Source organism: Tachypleus tridentatus, chromosome 1 (assembly GCF_004210375.1).
Source record: "Tachypleus tridentatus isolate NWPU-2018 chromosome 1, ASM421037v1, whole genome shotgun sequence".
In the NCBI taxonomy this organism is placed as follows: Eukaryota; Metazoa; Arthropoda; class Merostomata; order Xiphosura; family Limulidae; genus Tachypleus; species Tachypleus tridentatus.
This window is the reverse complement of record NC_134825.1, coordinates 125785958-125813378: the sequence shown is the minus strand read 5'-3', so window position 1 is coordinate 125813378 and position 27421 is coordinate 125785958. Positions and strand designations below refer to the sequence as shown.

General features: G+C 35.0%; 1 protein-coding gene across 4 annotated transcripts in view; it reads right to left on the bottom strand.

Annotated features, from left to right (window-relative positions):
- Positions 1–17426, bottom strand: part of LOC143222804 (GAS2-like protein pickled eggs) — a 51409-nt gene extending 33983 nt beyond the window's left edge. For 2 of the 4 annotated variants that reach the window (XM_076449868.1, XM_076449873.1), the window contains exons 1-2: positions 17175–17426; positions 15860–16547 (exon numbers count right to left, since the gene is read on the bottom strand). In XM_076449868.1, coding sequence (XP_076305983.1) covers positions 15860–16540 — 681 coding nt within the window. In that variant the 5' untranslated portion in view covers positions 16541–16547; positions 17175–17426. The remainder of the gene's footprint in view (positions 1–15859; positions 16548–17174) is intronic. The other 2 variants (XM_076449861.1, XM_076449878.1) reach the window with 2 other exon arrangements.
- Positions 17427–27421: the final 9995 nt, after the last annotated feature.

The following is a 27421-nucleotide window of genomic DNA, read 5'->3' as shown; positions in this document are numbered from 1 at the left end:
GGAAATTTTTGGACACTCAAGATCGTCAATATTTGCAAAGCTGAAGTTTTTCTGTAAATAATGACTTGACTTTGTTCTAGCTTTACCTACTTATAGCGCTTAATTCCAAGGTTCGATTTCCCATAGTGGACACAGCCTTGATATCCCATTGTGTAACTTTGTACTAAACCAAGAATAACAAACACACGCCTAAAATCCAAAATATATCAGGTTAAAAGTCTAATAATGTTGTTTAAGCATGGTTACTTGTATCACATTCTACTCAACCCCAGCATCGCCGATGGTTAAGGCGTTCGAATCGTAATCTGAAGGTTGCGGGTTCGAATCCTCGTCACATCAAACATGCTCGCCATTTCAGCCATGGGGGCATTATAATGTGACGACAATCCCACTATTCGTTGGTAAAAGAATAGCTCAACAGTTGGCAGTGGGTGGTGATGATTAACTGCCTTCCATTTAGTACTGCACTGCTAAACTGGGGACCAGATAGCCCTCGTGTAGCTTTGCGCGGTATTCAAACCAAACCAGTAATGGTTTATACATAATTAGATTTAATTCTGTATAGAAAGGAAGAGTGTGTGTGTATGTGTGTGTTTTCTTATAGCAAAGCCACGTCCAGCTATCTGTTGGGTCCACCGAGAAGGGAAGGAAGTAGATAAACAAATATCAATTATACTCCCAAAAACAAATATCCACCAAACTAATTTAATTATATTCCATCCAAGGTTTGGATGTACAATGTAAACTTCATGCTGTCCTTCCTTTTAATTTAATATGCTAAAAAAATAGTTTACTTAAATGATAGTATATCTGTGCGCCTGCGTGTTGTTGTTAATTAAGCACAAAGCTACACAATGGGCTACCTGTGCTCTGCCCGCCACGGGTATCGAAACCTCGATTTTAGCGTTGTAAGTCCTCAGATATACCGCTGAACGACTGGGGGGGGGGTATGTGTGCGTGTATTGAAATTACGATATATTTGTTTGTTGCTACGTGGAAAAAAAAATACATAATGGGATCTCTGTATTGTTCCCACAACAGATATCAAACCCTTGAATTTTATCGTTATAAGCTATCAAGCTTTTCGCTGAGCCATCGGAGAGTAACACGGTACACAGTTACGTTTTATGATATAATCGTATTACCAGTAAGTACGTGGTACTTACATTAGTAATTATTTAAACGGTATGCGCTTTTAACGTATACCCGGGTTGTATATTCTTTAACTTCCTCCCATGGTTTGAGATTCTTTTTTTTTAATCAACCTTGACTTTGACTTCTTATGTAATTGAAATAGATTGAGAAATCCGCTACATTTGTTTGTTTAGTTATTACTGTAAGTCTAAAAGTTAGTTCTTGGAACAACTCCAACTGATAAAGTAAAAATTCACATCAAAAGGAAAATTTAGTGACGTGTTATTAGTAAATCACGTACTTATAACATAGGGAATCGAATGACGTAAGACACCCTGTAATCTAGTAAAGACTTATACAACATTCAAGGCCAAAGCGACGTTTTCTCACTTAAGAAGACAAAGCACAGATGGTAAATGTTATTTAACATGAAAAAATATAAAGTTTTAAGAACGTAACCTTATTTCAGTATATCTTGATAACCGTTGTTTCAAAGTGTAAGTGAACTTTCTCAATCATCTTATAATTGTGTTATACTTATTTTTGCTCTGTTTTGCTTTAATTTTACACTATTGCCTCAATATCTTCTAGGCCCAGCGTGGCCAGATGGTTAAGGCATCGACTTATAATCCGCGGGTTCAAATCCCCGTCGCATCAAACATGCTTTCTCTTTCAACCTTGGGAGCGTTATAATGTGACGGTCAATCTCACTATTCGTTGGTAAAAGAGTAGCCCAAGAGTTGGCGGTGGGTGGTGATGACAAGCTGCCTTCCCTCTATTCTTACACTGCTAAATTAGGAATGGCTAGTGCAGATAGCCCTCGAGTAGCTTTGAGCGAAATTAAAAAATAAACAAACAAACAATAACTTCTAAACGCTTGATTATTGTGTTTGCTTATTTTACGAAAGTTTTCGTTAATACTGTATTATTTTAATATATTTTTTTAATTATATGTGTTTAACGTATATCACACGGAATTATACAAAATAATAACAAACCAAAACTCAATCACTCATAAGTCTGTCTTTATAAGTAACAAATATTCATTTATACATCACCCTGTTACAGTTTACTATTGATCTTAACGGGTTAATGCGATTATCCAGTTAGTATTTATAAGTTATAAACACAACCGCAGACCTTCAGGTTTGCGATTAAAATTCTGGGACCCTTAACTAGATTGGTTAATATCAGTTAGTCACGACATCCAAGGTTATAAAGTTCACACACTTATGGTGAAAAAAACCCACAAAAGTAATACAGTTATGCGTCTTCATACAAGAGAGGTGTGCGACCATTTGTAGGAAAATATCGTTTTTCCCTTCGAGACACAAGTACATGATTTTTACATTTGAAACTTGTTTTCCATATCAGTACAAATATACGAACACAAACACATTAAAATATACGTTTGTAGTTACTTCACTTGTTAATAAATTTAATTATAAAATGAAATAAAATTTACATCCACTGTTGTCGGAACAAGAGCTTAAAACTTCAAATATTTTCGTATTACTCTATATAATATTATGTATTAACTTACTATCGAAATTGAATTATGTTTCAACCCTATATTCTTATTTATATATTTCACTTTAAATGAAAGTTCTGCTTACAAGACAGTTTGAGCTACAAATTATGAAAAGGTATGTGTTGTAACTACAACCTGCTCTTTTTACTATTTTTGTAATGCTTTGTGACGACACTGACACCTGAGCAAATTTCTTGAGTTTGAAGCATATAATACATGCATAAATCACGCATTACTTTTGTTTACATGTCACAAGTGAAATTATGCACCTAAGGAAAACAGAAAACTAACATTTGTTCGAGCTGCTTCTTATTAACCTTACACAATCACGCCAAGCACGTAGACAAAGCTAAGAATGTCCTTTGTTATGACCCAGATATCATAACCCAGATGTTTTAGATCGCTCACAAAATTAACACGCCCCTCAACACGCTTCAGTACTGGGTGCAAGCATTTTGGGGCAACAAATAAGGTGGGGCGTGACGTTGTATTTAACGTGAAGTTCTACGAACCTGAGGATTCATTGTTTGTCGTGCTGTTCGTGTAAAAAAAAAAAAAATGCGCTTCGCATTTTGGGGCCGTGTGTTCGTTATAAAAGTGAGAGGTAAATCTCCATATTTAATTAGAGGAGTCCAAGAATTATCGGTGGGTGCCATTAGTAATGTGCCTTCTCTTTAGTCTGTTGGTTCAAAATTATGTATGTCTAATGCAGTGTAGTTCTTGATCGAAAACGTATAAAATTTATGTAGAGAAATTCTGCATCTCACTTGTACGCTGGCTCACTTAATTTACTAGAAATAGAAAACCACCTGTAGCTTGCCCTGATGTCCTTGTTGGGCGGAAATCAACCCCTACGGTCAATATTTGCGACCACCTGACTTCCTTCTGCGATGTTCCAGATGGACTGCGTCGGCTCACTAGAACGTACACTGTTTACAATGGATGTGTATGTAAAAATTCCAAATTAGTCAAGTTTCTCAGCCACTTGTTTTTTTTTTTAATATACAACGCTGTGGTTGATTCCACTTTCGTAAAATACCTCATTGAAAAAAATGGAAAGTATTCTACTAGAGAGCACACCTGTGGTCCGAAGCATGAAACTCGAATTTGAACGCTCACCCTTTTAAAAATATGTTCTTTATTTATGTTTAAAATACCTTAACATGTATTTCCTTGTAAATACACGCTTAAAAACAAGCTAATGACCACGTGACGATATTGAAGAAAAATCATTTATATTTATCAAGCATTATGAAAAAATTGTCTTTACTCCATAGTTTCGCAACGGGCTATTTGCGCTCTGTCCATCGTAGGAAATCACACCCTGGATTTTAGCATTGTAAAGCCATAATTTACTGCTGACCCTCAGAGGGACATTATAAAATAAGGTTATTCAAAAGTACTTTGTGTGTGCGTGCACTTATATATATAATAACCATAAATATTTAAGCTAAAATGAAACACATTAAAATTAAACAAAATGCACTGATTTTTTTAAAAAAAGATCCTGATGTACAAGCTATAACGTGAGATTATAAAATGTATCCTAGGTTTTGAAGGTGACTGTGGAAGTAGGACCCATATTGCGGTGAGGATACACTGTTCATCAGCCTTAACCTCCAATCTGCTAGTCTTACATTAGAAATAGAAATTAGAGAGAGAGATATGGATGCTCAAGCTCACAACGTGATTAATTGATTGTTTTGAATTTCGCAGAAAGCTACTCGAGGGCTATCTGTGCTAGCCGTTCCTAATGTAGCAGTGTAAGACTAGAGGGAAAGCAGCTAGTCATCACCACCCACCGCCAACTCTTGGGCTACTCTTTTACCAACGAATATTGGGATTGACCGTAACATTATAACGCCCCACGGCTGGGAGGGCGAGCATGTTTGGTGCGACCGGGATTCGAACCCGCGACCCTCGGATTACGAGTCGCAGGCCTTAACACACTTGGCCATGCCGGGCCCAGCTCACAACGTCCCACATCTATATCACCCTTCATTGCCTGCGGACATCATATTCTGTTCCATGGCGTAAGTTCGAGTTCGTTTTCTTTTGTTGTTGTTGTCTTTTCAGTTTGAAATATGTGCATGCTTGTGTTCATTTTTCGTAGAAAATATCCAGATTTTGTGAAAGAGAGGTGTTCAAAGTTCTGGAGTTGTATGAAGCTAATAACCCAATAAAATATGCTTTCATGTCGCAAGACATAAGAAGATATCGTTAAATACTATCTTTTACATAAAATTTTGGAACTTAAAAAATCCCAAAGCGATAATGTTACGAGCTTACAATATCCTGAAGAAATATAAATTGAAACTTAAGAAGGATATGAACATGCCAACTGCTCTGAATGCTTTAACATAAAGAAGATTTCGTGTTTCGAAAGTTGGAGTTGTCAGTTTTGTAAAAATTTCCGTATTTCACAAGTTAGTGCGCGTATTGTTCAATCTCGTAACATTTGCTGTATCAAATGTTTTATGATGAACAAGTAGCACACATTGTGGTTGTAATCCAGAACCGAATTTCTATTTACTTCTTGATAGATTGCACACTCGTCAAATTCTGCCCTTTTCATAATGTCTTTACGACTTTGGAAAATTCCGTATACTATATTTCGAATGTCAGCGAGACAAAGACAGTCACAATGAGATTACTTCTTAGAGTTTTGGTAAGCCAAAACAATTTCGAAACTTATACTGGTATTGACTTTGTGATCAAAGTAAGTTACCTCTATAGATCAGAACTAATAATTAACTAAATAGATAATATAAGTAATTCGGTATATCGATATTTTAGTGTCACATATTTAAATTTCCTTGAATAGTCTCTCTTACACACTGCTTACTTTTTAATACATGATTATAATTTTAATGCTTGCGGCATCCGTTCTCATATAAGAATCCTTCTTCGGTGGGACAGCGTTAAGTTTACGGGCTTATAACACTAAAATCCAGGTTTCAATATCCCGAGGTAGGTAAAACAGATAGCTTAAGGTGTTTTGCTAAAAAAAAAAAAAAACAAATACAGAGAAGGAATCAACAATTAAGTTCGTCAGACATTTACACCTACTTTTGGTTTTCATTTTATTGAAGGCACGTATGGTGAAGGATGAAACGTTAGCTTTAAGCTGTCACAATTAAATTAACATACGCAGGACAAAACGATAGTAGTGATTTTCTACTTCATTATGGGCACTTACATGTGTGTGTGTGTGTGTGTGTGTGTGTGTGTGTGTGTGTGTGTGTAAATGGAAAATTGCATTCTGCTGAAGGAATTGTGGAAATAGGCGAAGCATTCTAATTAGACAACAAAAAATAATTCCAGTTTTTCTTAAAAAATTTTACCACTATATATTCTAATACACCCAACTATTACAAAACGATAAATTACTTCATGTGGGAAACTGATATCTAGAACTATGAAGTGTTGTAGTTTAGTATAATTAAAACATCATATATATATCTTAATATCATAAAAATAAACATTGTTGATTTAGTGAAAAGGTACACAGGGCGCTGTTTGCACTTTGTCTAACTCGGAGAATAGTACCTCGAATTTTAGCATTCTAAATTCGTGAACCCACCACTTACTTACCGGAAAAGACTGGTAGGAATAAATCGTGTTGTATGTTACTTAATTTATTTTCTCTGCCGTTTTACACAGGTTAGTTGCAGGGCGGTGTTTTACTATAAATGTTATTGATTATGCTTTGTTTGACATGTTTACTGCTTACCATGCAGAATATTAGGGTAGTTCTTTGCATTTTGGGATAATCGAACGTAGGGCGTGACCTGATCTAAAAGATGGAAAATATATTTGTAAAGTTGCCTAGTGATTTCAGACTCTCTTTTTTTAATACATTTTATTCCAATTTGGAAAAGAAAATTACTTTAAACGGTTTAGTAAAACATCGTACATTGGCAGGTGACACTTTCACAGTAAAAAAAAAAAGTTAATTATTCACTATTTCAACAAAGTGTGTGTGTGTACGAACATGCTTGAATAGATCGTGAAGTGTGCGACAAGGCAGTACATCGTATAAAAAACGTCACAGTATGTTTGTTTGATATCATTTCAGAATATCTTAAGTTCCAAGTTTGACTGTGTGGGTATTTGGGTATTGATGTTGTTAAATACCCAGAAGGGTCAGGTACATTTGACCTCTTCCTCCATCAGAATATCTTAAGTTTCGAAGGATTAGGTTGTTTTAAATTTCGCGCAAAGCTACTCGAGGGCTATATGTACCTAATTTAGCAGTGCAAGACTAGAGGAAAGGCAGCTAGTCATCACAACTCACCGTCAACCCTTAGGCTACTCTTTTACCAACGAATAGTAGGATTATAACGCTCCTACGGCTAAAAAGGCGAACATGTTTGGTGTGACAGGGATTAGAGTCCGTGACACTCAGATTACGAGTCAAGTGACTTAACCACCTGGCCATGCCGGGGCCAAAAGGATTAGGTGCAAATTATATTATTGCTTTGCTATTTCTTCATATATACACATAGTGGAAAATATTTCAGAGAAGCTCAGTTATTCGTACATTTGTTATTTGTTGGAAACAACCGAAACATTGATTTTCTGTTGATATATTCTTTAAATATTTCTGGAGCATTGACACTGTTAACATGTTACTCCTTGCTACTGACTGATAATGACAGATAGTACTATTAAATGCTTTAATGCGAATTCTTCAACACCTCAATCAGAGCAACTCTGGATGCTGATGAGACGGTTGTCAAAGTTACCTCGAAACTTAGTTCTGCCCTCCACTACAATATAACACCCAGAAAACTCTACATTTTTAATTACATAGATTTTAATGTTTGCAACGTATTAATACAAACGAAAGAGAAACGCTATTCAACATGAAATGGATATGACACTTAAAACTCACTACATCACACTCGGTGTAATATTTCATAATAATTCAAGGTCGATTATTAACTTTTATAATCGTGTATTATTAATGTTATTTTCAGACATGACTTGTTTTAAATGTGAGTACTTTACAATGTATTTAGTAGCTTCCCAAGTTAACAATGTTTCAAATGTTTCAATTAAAACAAAAATATTAATAAGCCAGCTTGTGCTATGAAAGAACTCTACAAAAAAAATCACTAATGTAATTTCCAGACAGTTGGAGTTTCTTTAACTGCACGTGCACACTTAGATAAAATGTTCACACTTACTGAAGGCGTGATAAAACTTTTAAACAGCCCACGTTTGTCCGATACGATATGCTTGCATCTTATAATGAGTAAACTCCTGAAATGTGGCCTAACATGGCAAGGCTGAGCATGAAGTGAGTGAATAGTTGCCAAGTGTGTTTATATATCTTCGATATTTCGTTGATTTACAAACAGGTTCCTATGCACTGACTACCAATTTCTTCTATTGCTGTGGTCTTCCGTAAGCGTAAGGGGTTAATCTGACGTGAGAATCATTATAAACCCGAAACAGGTTTGATGCAAAATTTCCAAACGATTGAGGAAGTAATGAAATAGTAAGAAATGTTTCTGTGAAGTAGCCTCAATTAAAACTGCTTTATTTTAGTGTCTGACAACATATGTGTGCTATTTTATTTTTCTATGTTAACATTTATACATACAGGTAACTTTACTCCCGATGTCATATACATTCTGTGCGTTTCTACTCAGTTTGATATTTTAATAAAAAGAGCCGATACTTGGATAAGAAACAATTGAAACAAAGGAGCGATCTGATATGTGTGTTTTTATAAGCTATAACATAATCCATATCTTTTACGTTACCTCTGATATTCCACGTTTCGAGCATTATGAATGTGTGTGTGTGTGATGCTGCGCGTGCCAGACAACTCACCCCGCATGTGGTAACCGACATTGGACCTCAGATAAAGAAAGCCCACGTCGTTGGGTGAAGATATGTATATTTCACGTATTCTCCTGGGTCATATTTTGCAGTAGTTTTAATTCCCTTTCTTACAGCCTAACCCTTAAACAACGGGAATGTTGTAGGTAGCAGCATTAATTGGCGAGGGCTGCTGTTTAGGGGTTAAAGCCATTTTGTTGAGGATTTTTACGATTCAACATTTAAAATCAGTATGGTATTTTAGAGTAAAATAATCTAATACACAACAGCGATGTGATTAAAACACCACATGTAACATAGTGGTATTTATCTTTAAGTATTTGAGGTAATTTTGTAACACGAGTGACGAAGAGAACTCCCTATCAACGAAACACACCTTAAATAACAACAACAATAATATTCTTCTTCCTGCCCCCCAGTGGCTCAGCGGTATAGCTGCGGCCTTACAACGCTAAAAACCGGGTTTCGATACCCGTGGTGGGCAGAGCATAGATAGCTCATTGTGTAGCTTTCTGCTTAATTCAAAACAACAACAATAATATTCTTCTTCCTATAAAACTGACAGTTTTGTTTTTAATTTTAAGTAGTGGTGTTGCTTTTACCCTTATAACTCACTAATACACAGCTTGAATGCCTGTTATTTTTCATTTTTCAGACTAAATTTAAATCTCTAGCGGTTTCAATAAAGAGAGTATTTCCTGAGGCTATATTAATCAAAAATGAGGTGTAAAATTAAACTAAATATGTCAATTCTTCATAGCGAATCTTTACAATAATTTGTCAAATTAAAATGCTTTCGATTACATTCCACCCTGCTTAGAGCGCATTTTATCCCCATTCGAGTGCACATCTCTTATATATAATACACTTACTTTAAACTAAATACCACACCAATTTATAGACATTTCATTAGCATTCAGCATACTATAAGAATATATTTTACAGATCTTATATGCAATATGCCAAGAATAAATGTAAGTTCTTCCTTAGGCTGCCTGAGAATTTATCAACAATAAACAGCGGGTTTACTTCTCTTCAAGTGTAATCTATATAAAACTCTTGTTTTGTATTAAGCACAAAACTACACAATGGGCTATCTGTGATCTGCCCATCAAGGATATTGAAACCCGGTTTTCAGCGTTGTAGGTCCGCAGACATACCACTGAGCCACGGGGGCCTGTATAAAACTGATAGTGACTTTAAATTAAAATAAGAACACCAGTGTATTCAAAGAGTTTCAATGAAACATAAGTTGTTACCAACTGAAACCAGGTTTTCGTTCTCAATCATAATAATATTAAAATTAATCATAATATTTTTTTGTTTAAAGTTAAGCACAAGGCTACAAATGTGCTATCTGCGCTCTGCTCACTACGGGTATCGAAATCCGGTTTCTAGCATTGTGGGTTAGTAGACTGTGCTACTGGGGGCTTTAATAATGATAATAATTTTGCTTTATTTCCTGCAATTACAATCTTTCAGGCTACTATATTCTCTGATATTGTATGAATTTTAATATTTTGAACTATCTTAACTATTTTATCTTAGCTGCGATCAAAACAAAGGAACAGTAACCTGAAGTATTGAAAGCAAGGGGAACCTAGGCTACTAATATATGCAACAGAAGTCCAAGCCAGGCCAAACCTCTACAAATTTCAGTGAAAGGACGGCCTATTTTTAACCGCCGGAAGTAGGTCACTGGGTAAATGGCCAGAGTCATTTTGTTTTACATGATTTCGTCAAGATCGCTCACCTTGGCCTAAAACAAAAAAAAAAAAAACTAAAAAAATAAGTTGTCGCAATTAATCATTTGGCGCAGGTTTTTAATCGCTTACAGTTAACATACCAGAAACACATGTTGAGTTTTAATAGGTAAATCAATAATTTGTTGGAATTAAAACAGTAATATATATATACTCTTCAAAACAAGAAACGCAAAAGGGATATTTTTGTTACTTTAAGGAGAAATATATGTAATAACGTTACAAGCTCAGAGTATGTGATGTTACACGTGTTAAGGCACTGATTGTCAGACCAAAATGACAATAAAAGTTGTGCACTTTGGAAACGGAGGAAAACATCGGATTTTTCGCCAAAACGCATGCGTGTCCAATAAATTTGTTTGAGAGATCTGCATGTTCTGCAAGTGCAACATGTGCAAAATCCCTATAAAAGTGACGGGTTCTCGGTTTCCATAGCTCAATGTTAAGCCACCGACACGCAATACAGTTACGCCAAGACTGACTGAAGCACAACGCAACAACGCCATTGGTCGCTTGGAAGCAGGCGAATCTCGATCAGATGTTGCCAGAGCTGTGAATGTCCACCCAAGCACCATCACAAGGCTATGGAATCGTCACCAACAACATGGATCAACTCGTGACCGTCCACGATCTGGCAGACCTCGTGTGACCACGCCCGCACAAGATCGCAACATCCGGTTACGTTACCTTCGGGATAGGACCACCACTGCGACGTCTACTGCCTCAACCATACCAGGGCTGCGTAGGATTTCCGATCAGTCCGTACGCAATCGTCGACGAGATCCTTAGGCCCCATGTGCAACCCATCATGGTGAACGTCAACGACGTTTTTCAACATGACAACGCCCGTCCTCAAACAGCCCGACTCACCACTGTCTTCTTGAGACACCACAACATCAACGTTCTTCCCTGGCCCTCCAGATCACCAGATTTAGACCCCATCGAACATCTTTGGGACGAGTTGGACCGACGTCTGCGACGGCGACAACCTCAACTGCAGACACTACCTCAGCTTACAGTAGCTTTGCAGGCTGAGTGGACAGCCATTCCACAGGATGTGATTCGTCATCTCATCGCTTTCATGGGCAGGAGATGCCAAGCAGTTATTGATGCTCACGGGGCATACTCGTTATTGACGTTGAGTGACGTTAAACTTCACCTAGTGAGCGTGGACTTCGCCTTTGCAGACTTTGGATGTTCAGCAGTGAATGTGCAAAGTTTCACACATGTCATACAGAACTATCCGGAATAAACTTGTTAACAATTTGTCTCATATTTTGCCTTTTGCGTTTTTTTTAAGAGTATATATTAGCAAGCACGTAACATACACTACCACCACATGCTACAGTTAGTCCTGTACGTTTATCCCAAGCAGCATACTAAAGTGCCAATTATTAGTAGTAGCTTTAATCAAAGCAAACTAACTTTACAGATCAGGCTAAAAAGCAGGTTAAGATATAATGTAACTAATTACACACACTCACACATATATAACTGATGAAGTAAGAGTATATAAGATCGAAAACCAAGTCTCAATAAAACAAAAACTTGTAATGATTTCAGTGTCTTGACTCATCAAATAGTGTCTTTCACTTAACGGTATTTTTCGGTCGCAATCCCATTAAGTTCGACCAGCTTAAGAGATTTAGGTTAATCCTAAATTTATATACTAAGAAGCTCACAATGAAAACTAATTTTCATGAGTGTGAAAATTAAAGGAAAATATAGATATTTATATACATATTAAACATAATAACGATATTAACGAAACAAATTTTAGAAAAGTAATGCACTGTTCTTATAAGTGCCAGAAGTATTACACACGTTATTAGTTACTGTTGCTCAAAACAAGTTAAAAATACAGAACTGTTCTCAAGTTCACGAAACATTTTAGCTCAAAGTAATTTTGATCACTTTTAAACGCTTTATTTTCTTGTTCAGTGGTGGTACTACTGGTATTTAGCGACACTGAATAAAAACACATGAGGTAAGAGTATTGTGTGTGAGTAATGAAATCACGAGTTTTACTTTCTCTATACCCCTTTCTTCTTCTGTCCAGTAACGAAGTGTTAATTTTCAAAAGTGTATTTATACGCAGCATATTAGAATTGCAATGTGACCTGTTCTTTATGGGTTCGATTCCCTTAACGTCATTTCGAAGAACTTTTCCACTCCCCCCCCATAGAATACAGCACAAGTTTTCAGTAGAGCTCAATCTTCCAAGAATTTTTTATTCTTGTATGGGGTTTTTTCGAATCTACTCTAAGTGTTCATAATATAGTTGTCTACATATGTATATGTTCAGAAGTCAGTACCACAACATTGTCAGATGCTAATTCTTGCACAGTAAACTAGTTTATTTATTGCATCATTACGTAAAAACGCTACATCATTATTGCACAACACGTTACACGCATGCTTAAGAACCTAAATAAAGTTGATTACATTGTCGTTTTTTATTTGTTTTAATTTTCAAAATTGAACAACGAGTTATTCACTGCCTCTCACTGTACATATGACTTTTTACCAATTGCTGATATACATAACATTCGTACGCACAAGTCAACCTTTCTCAGACAGCGTACAAAAGAATTTACAAAAACATCCACACGAAAATCAACAAGTCTCCCTGTCAAAGTGTTGAAGCATATAGTTGAACTTGTCCGCTTATTTGTCATTTTATCAGGTGGTTAGGGCGCTTGATTCGCAATCTACGGTTCGCGTATTCGAGTTCTCATCACACCGAACATACTGCCCTTTAAGCTGTGGAGTGTTGGCGACTAGGTATGTTGATCAGTTAGCTGCCTTCCTAATTTAGCAGTGATAGACGAGACTTCTTAACCATGATTAAATTCAATTTAAAACTTTTTTATGTTTACAAGTTATATTCCGAAACGACACAACTCTACTTTTTTAAACATAAATTTCAAATATAAAATGTTTTTAATTCAACTTAATCATGGTCAACAAGTGTAACTTCGCTGGGATAAGCGGGTGCATATTTTAAATCAATATTTAATGAAACTAGTTGTACGTTTATATCAACAAAAGTTTTCATGCACGTGTTTAGTTTTCTCTTCAGGCTTAAACATAAAGTAAAAAAAATTCAAGTAATTTTGTTACAAAGAGTGAAACTAACCGGTTTATTTTAATTATTAAACCAGACGTAAAAACGTTTCACAGAAATTGAGCATATGTCAATTACAGGAGATGGATTAGGTCATAGGAGAATTATTGATAATTCAATGGTTAGTCAAAGAAAGACATAATAAAATTTACTTGACCTGCTGAGACTGTGGTCAGTCATAAATGATTTAATTTAGTTGTCGTGTTGTATAGTAAGTAGAAATACTAGTTTTATCGGTTTGACTCACTGCTAAAAGAGAAGGTGCAGTTCAATGTATTTTAAACCAAATATTTAATTTATAGTAAACCATTTATTTAGTAATTTATAGTAAATATCACATACGTTCATTAACTATTTATGCAAAAAATAATAAAATTATGAACTTCAATATTCCATTTCAATAGCCAGTAACTTTATTTTCTAGTTCAAAATGTACAAATTAACGTATCTAGATTGATTATATAAAGTAACAAAAGGTGTGACTTTGGGCAAGTATATCTATTATAAAAATGTACATTAGTAGATGTGTTTGAAGAATGCCAAATAAAACAAAATATCATTTACAACGTCATCTCCAAATTTGGCTTAACTTAACCAACAAACAGATGAATGCAGAAAATGCTAGTTTCGGATACAGCTATGACAAGAATGTTTAATCAGGAACTTTTAACCGAGGTCGAGCTCTGACTCTAAAACCCGCAGCTGATAACGAACCGGACCGTAAGGTTGCAACAGTATTCCTGTCAGTCATGTCTGATAGACTGACTTCAACACCTAAAATGGAATAGACCACACTGAAAAGTGACTGACCTTCGTATCAAATCTCAGACATACACGCCAGTTTCAGCAAACAATGTAGAATGGTTTCGTGATATACCCAAGTTATTTCGTTTAAAGTTTAGAAGTGTTACTCAGCAGTTTGTCGGTATCTTTCAGATAAACCAAAAGTTTCCTATACAAAGATATGTTCTACTTCCATACCTGATGTTATAGACATAGTTGGAAGCTTATAGAAGGTTGTTTCTTGTCGTTGTTGTTTTTTGCAATAAACACAACCGGCATCAAATACAGCTCATATTGTATACAATAAACACAACCGGCATCAAATACAGCTCATATTGTATACAATAAACACAACCGGCATCAAATACAGCTCATATTGTATACAATAAACACAACCGGCATCAAATGCAACTCATATTACATACTTTATAACATTAATTTCATTCTACGCAAAATTAATGTGTGTGTGGTTTTCTTGTGGCAAAGTCACATCAGGCTATCTGCTGAGCCAGCCGAGGGAAATCGAACCCCTGATTTTAGCGATGTAAATCCGTAGACGTACCTCTGTACCAGCAGGAGGTGCAAAATTAATAATAATAATAGTAGGTGGGGGAAAAAAATTCGCCTCTTCGAGCAAAAAAATTTGGGGGTTTGCAATAGTGCCACATTATTTAGATAAAAACGGTAACAGTTTTTGAAAGAAATCGAAAAATACTTATTAAAAATAAAGCATAATTTGAAGAAAAATTTGTTAAAAAACCGTATTGGTAATTCGCAGTAATTATAACACATGTTTCAGACAATGAAAGCAACCTTATTTCGGCATCATCAAACTGAACAACACTGCAAGGAAAAAAAAAAGCAGCAGCAACACTAATATAACAACAATAACCAGAATAAAAACCGGAAAACTTATGCTATGGCAAAAAAACGGATGTCAAATAGGTGGTAATTTTAAACTTTAATGGAACAGAATGTTTAATATCACCAGGATCATCAGACACAAAATGCTCGAAATTAACATCATGCAACAGGACAAAAGTAGCATACATGTGAATCACAAATAAATGAATGTTTTGTACAACCAGATAATACTTTAGATCTGTTGCATGATGTTATTAATTTATCTGCTTATTTAATTAAGTTATTAATTACTCTAGTCTCAATAAAACAATTTTAATACCTTATGTAGTTTTTTCTTCAGAATAAAAATATGTAGAAAAACAATACCTTAGCTACGAGAGACAAACAGAAAAACACAGAACTTTATGGAAACGATTACTAAAAATTATAGATAAAAGTCGTAGCAGATAAGTTGTGTTAAAACTTTGACCATCCGCAAATATTACAGATTTATCACATTTCAACATCTACAGTTATTCATAAGCTAAGAGCGGTATAATAAGCCATAAACGTAAAAACCGAAAAAAATAAAACTTCGTCATCATCAGATCATCACAGTAATTACACTGATATGAACTTGAAAAGTGAGGCAACCAGTGCCTGAAAACTTAACAAAAAAAGTTAATATACTTGGTAACATTTTAAAACGAGAAAGTTAATAAAAGAAGCATTATGTATTTGGTAGATTAAACTAGGACAAGTTAAAATAGGTCATCATGTGAATCACTTAAATTAAGAACAGAAACAAAAAAATAGCCCACTTACTCTTTCATGAAGACTTCGAAGATCATTGGTGATAATCTGTGGCTTGGGGCTGACTAGAAGACTCGAGTCCTCTTGACCTTCGCAGTCTGACCCTCCATTGGCTAGCTCAGCATCGATTTCTTCTTCCATCTGGACCAGAAGTGGAGCGGGCATCCCAAACTTGGAACCTCGGCGAGCGACCTCTAAGAGACATAAGATAAAGCTCTTTTCGTTCTTACGGAGAACTAAGTCATCAGATTCAAAGAGCAGACACTCCTTGATGTCCAGCTTGCGACACCAGGTGATGAAATTAGAAACATTATCTCGAGATTGAAAAGTGCCAGGTTGGACATCAGTGCGATACACTACATCACGCTCAGGAATGGGTATATTGAGTCCGTTCCGTCCAGCTTGGTGCCACTCTCGTGCCATGCGCAACACATTGTTAGCATGTTGACACAAGATGACCCCAGTTTCTAGCCTCTCTAAAAAGTCGTCCACTGTTATGTCCAACTCGTACAGAGCATTCAGCCATTCTGCTAAGTCTTCTTTCATTGCGTACAGGTACTCTTCACTAGTTTTAAAAGGTCGAAATGGTCGGGGTTCTAAGAGCATAACATGAAATTCCTCATCTTCTGTTCCTGGCGCTGGTCCACGGTCATCTGTTACTGATGTAGGCACCGAAACCTCTTCATAACTCATTTTCAAACTAAAAAAAAAATCACCGGTTTACTATAGAAGACAGAAATGAGCAAACTAGTCTACATAATTGATTATAAATCCTATAGTTCAACAGGAAGGAAATATATAAAACCATATCATTCAACGATATAAATACTTGTTAGTTGCGTAGAATCTCATCATGAGTATTGTTTGTTTATTTTTTAATTTCGCGCAAAGCTACACGAGAACTATCTGCGTTAGCCATCCCTAATTTTGCAGTGTAAGACCAGAGGAAAGGGAGCTAGTCATCACCACTCACTGCAACTCTTGGGCTACTCTTTTACCATAGTGGGATTGACGGGATACATTATAACGTCCTCACGACTGAAAGAGCGAGCTTGTTCGGTGTGATAAGGATTCGAGCCCGCGACCCTAAGATTACGAGTTGAGTGCATTAACCACCTGGCCATGCCGGGCTTCTAAACCTGGGTATAAGCTACTTTAACATTGTGACTTAAGCTAAAACAAGTATTGCTTACTCATGTTGAGATTAGATAGTATTAACGTTGCGACTTAAACTAAAACAATTATAGCCTAATCATATTTATATTAGACAATATTAACACTGTAACTAAAGCTAATAAAACTTTAAAAAAATATCCAGCTTACTTACTTTTTTTGTCTTGTTTTCCCCCTAAGAGATTTATATGTTTTGGACACTCTTGCCGTCGGAAGTTTGTATTTGCTTGGCTTCTCACTTTGCTACTTTAATTTAGACGACCTTAACTACGTCATTGTGTAAGCTGTTGCTATCAGATATATCTTTTTCGTTTCCCTGCTCGAACTCAAATACCGCGATCAGGCCGGGATCTCCTGTATACAAGTCATTTCTAGGAGTAGGCTAACTAGAAGCAAGCACGTGATCGTGTTAAACTTTTTTACATGTGCGTAACAAATTTCACTCCCTCTTTCATTGGCTGGCAACTTTTCTTACCCAATGTAAATACAGCGCCATCTTACGAAAATAACGAACAACACTAACATTTGCGAATATATGTATAATGCATATGCAAAACATACTATATCCATTTTGTCTCTATATTAAAACACTACTTTGTTAGCCAAAAAAAACAACAACAACAACAACAAAAGAACAACATTGATTTGCGTAGCTGAGAAATATGAAATTTTAGAATCTCAGATAGACTATAAATTGAAATTAAAGTTTAACTAGTGAGAAGGGAAGTACGGTCAACCTTTTTTTTATGTCGCAGTTGATGTTGTAACTTATGACACTTTAGACATATTATTTGATCTGTTGTAATTTTACTGTTTTATGTTTCTCAGTTTTGCTATACCCTTTGCTAGGGGTGACTTACTTGACATAATTAGGACAATTGTTACGGCGTGATTCATAACTCATACAGGAAAATAACACATATTCAACTGAATATCGAATATAATACGTAGCACAACCAAAAAGCTTTGGGGGTCGGATAACCCGCAATAGATATCTTTGTTTGGTTTACGACCCCCTAACCTTCTGCTACAAAATATACAGCTTAAAATCTAATCTTTAAGATATCAACAACAGCATAAAAATACAGTCCTTGTTGTTAACGCGGGAAATATTTTGTACTCCCAAGTCTTTCAACCGGTTGCTGTAACCGCCAGTTTTCAGAAACCAAATCGGTCGTATTCCTTTATATATACGTGGCTGCTATAACTGATAAATGTCTTGAGGGAAGAACTCTTCACCATATCCTAATATAGTTATCTATATTATTTAGGGAGCGTTTATTTGTTTTTTTCTTTCTTTTTCAGGGAAGTGATGAAATAAGCAAGAGATAGAACTCCCCGTCTTTGCACCATGCTATGACATAATCACTAAATATTATTGTAGAAAGGAAATATAAGGGGTGGACTTCGATGTCTCATGCAAAATAAGCAGATCTTGTGTTCACCTATGTTTGTTTATATAAAATCAACACTTAGAAGAAAGTTATGTGATCACTGGTGTATTTTTTTTATTTATATAAAATATAGACATACGAGAGGTGACGCGTCTAGATTTGTTGCAATGTTGACAGCTGAAAGATGATTGAAACGAAAAACACGTTACGAACAGATTTCACACCATAAATAAAGAACGATGTTTTACAGCGTGAAGAAACAAAGAGTCCAAATTACTCTAATCAAAACTTAATTGGTGTGTTGTTGTGAACTGTACTAGAAGTTATTTATCGTACGATAACTCTGATAATAGACTAATCTGGGGTAGTGACACGAAATAAAGTGGTTTAATCAAAAACAAGAAAGTAAACATACAGTTATACTAGGAGCTTTTAATTATGTGATGAGTCAGATGATATATTAATAAATATACTGATAAATCTTGAATAGTAATGTGAAATAAAGCAGTTTAATCAAAAACAGTTACAGTTATATAGTTGCATTGTATACTGTAAGATATTAAAAACTGTTAAAACAACAATGATCTGTGGGTATTGTTATTATACAAACAGTAAAGTTCAAGATACGTATTTAACAATATTACTCAGCGAATATTTAGTGTGTGTTAGAGATTAACAAATAACACATAAGAATATCGCTATCCAATTGCGGGCTCGAATCACAGTCACGCCACACATACTCGCTCTTTCAGCCGTGGGGGCATTATAATGTGACGGTCAATTCCACTATTCGTTGGTAAAAGAATAGCCAAAGAGTTGGCGGTGGGTGGTAATGACTAGCTACCTTCCCTCTAGTCTTACACTACTAAATTAGGGACGGCTAGCGCATATATCCCTCGTGTAGCTTTGCACGAAATTCAAAAACAAACAATCAATTCAAATATTTTTTATTTAGATAAAAAATCTTGTTCTACGTTCTCAACCTATTAATTTTAAAGCTCCACCTATAGTTCGTCAAGATTTGATTGTTCTATGATTATTCTCCAAACTACAAAATAAGTGAGCTGTAGAAAACCCTTCTGTAAATTAAAGGTTTTGTATAGTAAGCTTTCAATTCGCAGGTACGTTGTTTTAACGCAAAGTTACACAACGAGGCATCTGCGCTCTGTCCACAGGTTGGAATCGAAACCAGGATTTTAGCATTATAAGCCCGCAAACTTACCCCTGACCCACTGAGGGATGTAGGCTTTCACATAGTTACGTAAAAACTTCGTTATCAACATTCCTGTTATCTATCTTAGTAAGTGTGGTGTGTTTTCAACATGAAACATAGAGACAGAAGAAATTGTGGCATTGCTGATAAAATGTATTCTATGATTTAATAGTATGTAATGTCTTATTCAGTGGTGTACAAAGAAGTTGCAAAGTGGTGGTTCTTGGCTAGAAATGTAGATTTTACAATGAGAAAATACAATCAAAATATAAGAACTTGCTTAGAGCAAAGGCAACTCAAACTAGGGTATCTGGGGACACGATCCTTCCAAAAAATTAATATAATAATATAGTTTACAATTGTTTTAAAGTTGTTTTTATGTATTCTTCTTTTGAATTAAATTCTGAAAGATTGTAATCTATCAATGATTTTAGTAATTGAGTTTTATTGACTTTAAAATTTGTGAATGGAAAGTGTTTACTGTGGAATCAGTACAGAGTACAAAACAGTGTCGAAAAACAAAAGAAAAAAGACCAACAGATAATACTAAAATATATGTGGAAGCCAAAACAACATCAGAAAAGCAAAAAAAAGCTAGAGTATATATTTAATATGAGCCCCCCAGTGGTACAGTGGTATGTCTGCGGACTTACACACTAAAAACCGGGTTTCGATACCTATGGTGGGCAGAGCACAGATAGCGCATTGTGTAGCTTTGTGCTTAATTTAAAACAAAAAATATTTAAAATATAACCACAAGAAATAATCACAAACGTAGAAATCGTCTATACCATTTAGATTACATGGATTTAACTTAAAACATGGTCAGAAAATAAAACGCGAAAGTGAAAATTATGACTGAAGATTCATGATTCGCGTACCGATGCTGAAAATAAATGGCATTCCACAAATTAAAGAAATATGTCCATTATAAAAGTGACAGTCACATCCCACTTAAAGCTAGCGATGGGTGCTGTTAACTAGGTGCCTTCATTTTTTAATTTATCAGATTAAAATCAGGGATAGCTAACATATGTAGCCCCTGTGTAGTTTTGCACCAATATTAGAAATAGATGAACGAAATTTTAACATACATCATGAAATTATACTTTATCAATCCAAAGTATCAACTAGGGTTAAAATAGACTTAAAATATTCTCAACATTTTATATCTATAACAAGCACAAGTGAAGCCTTTTAAAGGTAACCATATTGTTATTATTATGTACAACAAAATGTAACAACAAAGAAAAATTATAGTTTTAGATGGATGGATGAATCATACGTGTACACCGCATTACCTCTAATTAACGTCCCCTGGAGCGTTGCAAACTGTGAAAGAGGGACGCTAATTGTCCACATGTGTTTTGTTGATTTAAATGCTAATAAACATGTATCAGTATTTGTTTATTTTCTTCAGGTTTTTTTTTTTTCAATTCAAAATTAGGGTACTAAGAGTAAATTATATGCTGGATAATTATTGTTGTCGAAATGACAGTATGTGTGTGGGTGTTTTTTATCTGCTGAGCCCACCGCGGGGAAGCAAACCCCTGATTTTAGCGTTGTAAATCCGTAAACGTAACGCTGTACTAACGGGTGGCGAAATTACACTAATAAAGCGGATTATACTAGATGATTATATGTTGTATTAATATTACTGTAAAACAAGGTAAGCTTTATAAAAATACCGGGGTTGGGGGATAAACAGAGAGGATGCTTTAATTAGGGGAAATATAGTATATATTTCAATTTATACACCAAAAGGTAAACATATATATGTGTATACATTACAAAAGTGTATATTATTTGCTGTATACATCACAGGAGTGTATATATATCATCTGTCAATTTACAACACTTTGTGTTACACTGAATTTCACAGTAACAAAACTGTTAAGTGCACTTGAAGTTTTCATCACGCGCGTGTGGTTATGACAAATAATTGTTGCTGAAGTAGTAAATCACATTTCGTTTACTGATTTTTTAACCTATACTTTACCTTCAGTAGTTTACTTATATTGAAACGTCACCATTTGATTTTGTTTAATCCCCACAGGGTTGTAACGGGTTGATTTTTTTCTTATTATTCCACATGTTTTTATTTCAGTCTTCGAAATTTCGCATAAATCTACAGAAATCATGGTTTTAATTCTAATTGTGTTCATTACGTTAATCTGTCGTTAAAGTTTTGATCTTTAATGCTAGTCGTGTTCATAAAGTTAACCATTTCGTCAGAGTTTTGATTTTTAACGTTACATATGCTCGTTTAGTTAAATAACTTGTCCAAGTTCTGATTTGTTAATGCTATTTAACTTAGTTAACCATATCGTCAGAGTTTTGGTTTTTTACGATATTCTTGTTCTTTTGGCTAATGATTTCGTCAAAGTTTTGATTTCATTGTCAATATCTTTATTATTAAATTAACCATATCGTCAGAGTTTTTATTTCCAATTTTTACAACGTAAGTTGCATTCCTTTAATTTCGTTAAGTTCGACGTAATCCTTATTTTATTTTGTGCCCATTCAAAATTATATACACAACGTTTCTGAAGATTACATCATCAAACACCACTTGAAGTTTGCTAATATTCGTGTGTTAAAAGACGCGTCTGTTTAATCCATATCGCGTTCATCTTCGAGAATGAGCCACTGTTGTCTAGCATTGTAAAACATGAGAGCCAGAATCAATTTATAATGTCTTTTATCAGACTTGTACTCTGTTATGCCACTATTACTATCTATTTATGTATATTAATAACGTAGAAAAATTCAGGTCGTACTTGTTAAAAATCAAGTATATTTCAGAATGTGTCTTAACACCATAAAATAAAGTAGCGATTACAGTTACTAAATGTTTATCGGCTGTTGTTTTTTTTTTCGGATAAATGACATTTCTAATATCCAATTAATTATTGAACATAGTAAGACTAACAGGTAGTTAAATTCACCAATGTTAAAGTGGCGATGCTTGAATATTTTGTATCCTTTTAGTGGACATTTTGAACATTCTCGTCTAATACACTTTTCACACCTTGTGATATTTGTTTGTTATTTTCATTCCATTTTAACTCCTTAATCTGGCTATCGTCTGCTCTTTTATATAACTACCAGCTGAAGTACCCTCAACGCACGATGAAGACATAATAATAACTATTGTGTTTCGGTATATTTATGCCATTATTCAGTGTTAGCTACCTGGACATTTTAACGTGTTTTATATTATTGAGAATAACTATTCAGTTATAAGAAATACGACGCAGCCCGGAAAATAAATTTGTGTATTGATTAAAATCTATTCATCTATTCTTATTGACTTTTTTTTTTTTACTTTACGAAGTAAAGTTCATTTTGATTTTTCCTCATCTAAATCATTTAAAATACTATACATTAATTACTGTCGTTACCTTCATAATGTAGTTTGAGGTTATGCACCTGTATATGAAATATTAACAATAGGGGTCTTTGGAAAAATAAAATGTTCATTGTAATAACAGCTGAAACTTGAAGACAGCATATTTATGTTCATAACTATAAGCTTTAAGTGAGAGGAATGACGTTGATACATTTCCTAGCATGTTGTTTATTGAATTATTACGTGAGAGTGCTGGTGTTGATACATTCTTTATAATGTTGATGTTATTGTACGATAAGAATGTAAGTGTAAGTGGATTTTCTCTTGCTAATGCTTTAGAGTTCAATTTTCATATGAGGTTTTTAATCGCTGGCGTTTCTTTTATTTTGACATAATGTTCGTTGTTATGACGACATATCCTATATAATCTCGTTGCAATCTGGAACAAACAAATCGATAAATAACTTCGGAACTATTAAGTTAATTAATTATGTCCTTTTCTCTCGAAAAATTTCTAAATATTCAGCCCTAATGTTAAAATATACACATCAAAGTTTGTGGATAGTATGATTCCAAGATATTATTTCACTTTATTTATCAACATAAAACTGCCTGTACCCATAAATGGGTTGAATTTTGCGCAAGCTACACGAGGGCTATCTGCGCTAGCCATCCCTAATTTGACAGTGATAGACTAGAGGGAAGGCAGCTAGTCAACACCACCCACCGCCACTTCTTGGCCTATTCTTTTATCAACGAACAGTGGAATTCATCGTAACATTATAACGCACTCACTGCTGCAAGGGCGTGTATGTTTGGTATGAACCTGTGATCCTCGAACTACTAGTCGAACTTCCAAACCACCAGGTCATGCTGGGTCTTCCATAAGCATAAGCGACTTAAAATCACAGTTTGGATACATTAAAATTAAACGAGTCGAGTATTTTCAAATAATGGAAGATGAAAACCATTTTAAATAAAACATTTTACACTTTCTAAATGTTTATGAAAAATCATAACTGTAATTGGTAATATGAGAGGCTCCAGAGAATATTTATAAAATTATACTTACATCTAATAGGTATAAAACATGAGTATAGAAAGCTTTATAACTTGGTTTATTTAGATATTCTACAAATGAATTCACCTATTCTAATAGGTATAAAACATGAGTATAGAAAGCTTTATAACTTGGTTTATTTAGATATTCTACAAATGAATTCACCTATTCTTCCACAAAGATAACACAGGTATCATCAACTTACTTGTGATATCTGAAAAGTTTAAATTTCTCAGAACAGTTATTTAACTGTTACTTTTTATGATGACATAAGAAACACATTTCCCATACGACGTATTACTTTTTATGATGACATAAGAAACACATTTCCCATACGACGTATTAATTTTGAGCCCATAGCAACACCATCTATTTGATCATAAATACTATTATTACATTTAAGGTGAGAATTTTAGTAACCAAATTTAATAGTTCATTTAGGCCTTATGTTCTCGTATCTTTTTGAAATAACAAATATGTTGACACTGGAATTGTCTCTTGTGAAGAAATCTAGGTGAGTCAACCACTAGGTGTAATCGATTAACGAAAACAGTGTTATTTACTCGTGGTTATGAGAGTGATAACATAGAGTAACATTAGTTACTTTTTTGACAATTTTAGAAAAAGAAAGTTGTTTTTGAACTGTCAAGAAATCGCCTTCGCATGGTTAACCAATCAGAAACTTGGAAGGAAATTCAATGCAAATTTCGTCTTCAGTATACGCGGACAGCCTTATATGCACCTGTAAAATGGGATAATAACCTAGCCCAACCCAAGTTTCCATTTCCACGTGTTTCCTTTAATAGGTTTAACACAGCTAGCTGGCAGTAAAAACATTCCGGCGGCAGCTAAAGGACGTCAACGACTGTGTAGTGAATACCCAATATTGCATGTAGGTGTTGAAACTCGACAAAAACAGGGATGAGTCAGCTCTCGCTGGTCGTAATTCACTCTAAAAGTTAATCAATCTCTGCAACTACACTTTGCTTCTTAATTGGAAACTCGAGTTTCGACCAAGTCACAACCTAATTGGAAACTAATGATTCGGTGAGAGTACAGTAAATGTCCGTCTATTTCTACTCCACGGAAACAATTATGAATAATAAGAGTAAATAGTATATGAATATATGTTACTTATATAAATAACATGGTTATTTCTACAGAGCGTAAACAATAACTGTGTAACAATTATTATAATACTAATTCGCTACTTTCACGTTTACAAACATTTTCAATAGCTTTTTCTTAAAGGTTGCTTAACAAATTCCTCATTTGTGACTCATCTTTTAGAATTGTTTGTTTCGTGGTTAATGCTAGAATGCCAGCATAGGGTCACCATTACCTCATAAACGTTTAAACTGGGGTTATAGGGATATACGTAAGGCTTCTTAATGGGCTACTTGCACTGTGTCCAATGCAGGAATCGAACCTCAAATTTTAATGATAGAAACTTTCAAGCTTACCGCTGAATCACCAGGGGTTGAAACTTTCTAGAAACAAAACAGCTTAGATTTATGTAAAACAGTTTTCTTTTTAATGTAGTTATATGTACTTTATGTTACAACAACTTTAACAAATAGGTCATTTCTTGCTATTTTGTTTTTTTTATACTGTATACTCCTAGTAAGACCAGTACATTATATTAGCTGTACTACTTACTGGATTAGTTCTGATAGATATAGATAGCTTGCTTTGATCAGAAATCTCAAGTAATCAAGTTTTGTAACAACAATTAATCTAAATAAATCCTAGACGTGCAACGATGACACATAAACGTAAAATGTCTTTAAACAAAGGCAGTTTTAAGGTAAGAACAATAATAAAACTGTATATTTAAAAACGACTGTTATGGGTATAGAAAGCACTAGTAGAGGAGCGAACACCTGACGATGATCGAAGAAGGTCGAAACTTTGTTTGCTCCTCTACTAGTGCTTTCTCTACTCATACCAGCCGTTTTCAAATATATAACTTTCTCTACAAGTGGGTTTTTTTGTCATTAGGGAATAATAAAACTGTATGTCTGTTTGTTTGTTTTTGAATTTCGCGCAAAGCTACACGAGGTCTATCTGCACTAGCCGTCCCTAATTTAGCAGTGTTAGACTAGAGGGAAAGCAGCTAGTCAGCACCATCCCCCGCCAACTCTTGGGCTACTCTTTTACCAACGAATAGTGGGATTGACTGTACCATTATAACGCCCCCACGTCTGAAAGGGCGAGCATGTTTGGTGCGACCGGAATTCGAACCCGCGACCCTCAGATTACGAGTCTAACGCCTTAACCCACCTGGCCATGCCGGGTCAACTGTGTGTCACACACTGAATAAAACATAATTCAAAATAGTTTCTCTATACAAATCCTCTACCAGGTTGAATGTAATGCCTCTGTCAGAACGTTTATGGTATAATTTATTGTTAAACACAAAGCTACACCATGAGTATCTATGCTCTTCTCACTGTCGTTATCGAAACCTGATTTTTAGTTTTATAATACCTAAGATTTACAACTGAACCAACGGTTGGAGAGGGTGACGAATCTTTGCTAAAGAGAAAATCTGTAAACATTTACAATCACTCATGCATGTATATTGTGCGAAAAGTTTCCTCTTTGAACACTTATTTATATCATTTAAACTCAAATGTCTGATTACAGGTTTCGTAGTATAGTGTGATTTAAAGCTACGTGAGGAATTACAAGTTTAAATCATTGCCAAACGGTAACGGCTGTGAATTTACGGTTAGTAGTGAATGAAGGGCATGTTTCTGCCTAATGATTTGCTATTCATTACAGTACTACATGTTCTCTGTTCGTGGCTCTCAAAATATCAAGTCGATCGATAGTAGATTTCCTTTATTTAGTTGGCCATTATATAGAGGAGCCACAGTGGCTATTACATATCTGTTCACATAGAGTCATCTGTGTCCTATAGACGATGTTCTTTATATAACTCGAGAAGAAGTAATGTCTGGTGACCGTACTAGCCAGCGGATCGGCCCACGCGACTCCAATGTTTCGTGACTTTTGAAACTGTAGGTGCGACTTATTGATAGAATTCTTAACCGGCGGTCCTTTTGTACCCTACGATATTGTGTTTGAAGTATAACAGGCGATTTTATTTGTGTACGCCACAGGACAATCACAACTTTCTCTGTCGCCATATTTTTTAAAGACGTATTTGGCGACCACTCATGTAGTATACATTATAGTTACAAACTTGATACGTGTCCTTTATCTACTACAAACCGTAATTTCGTAACTGTTACTGCTTTTTCCTGGTTTAAGTTTGAAAAACGTCATGTATAATCAATTCCATCACGTTGGAACCGAAATTACTGGTACTACCTTGTGAACTTTGGTGTTTTGGGCTTACATAATGTGTTTACTT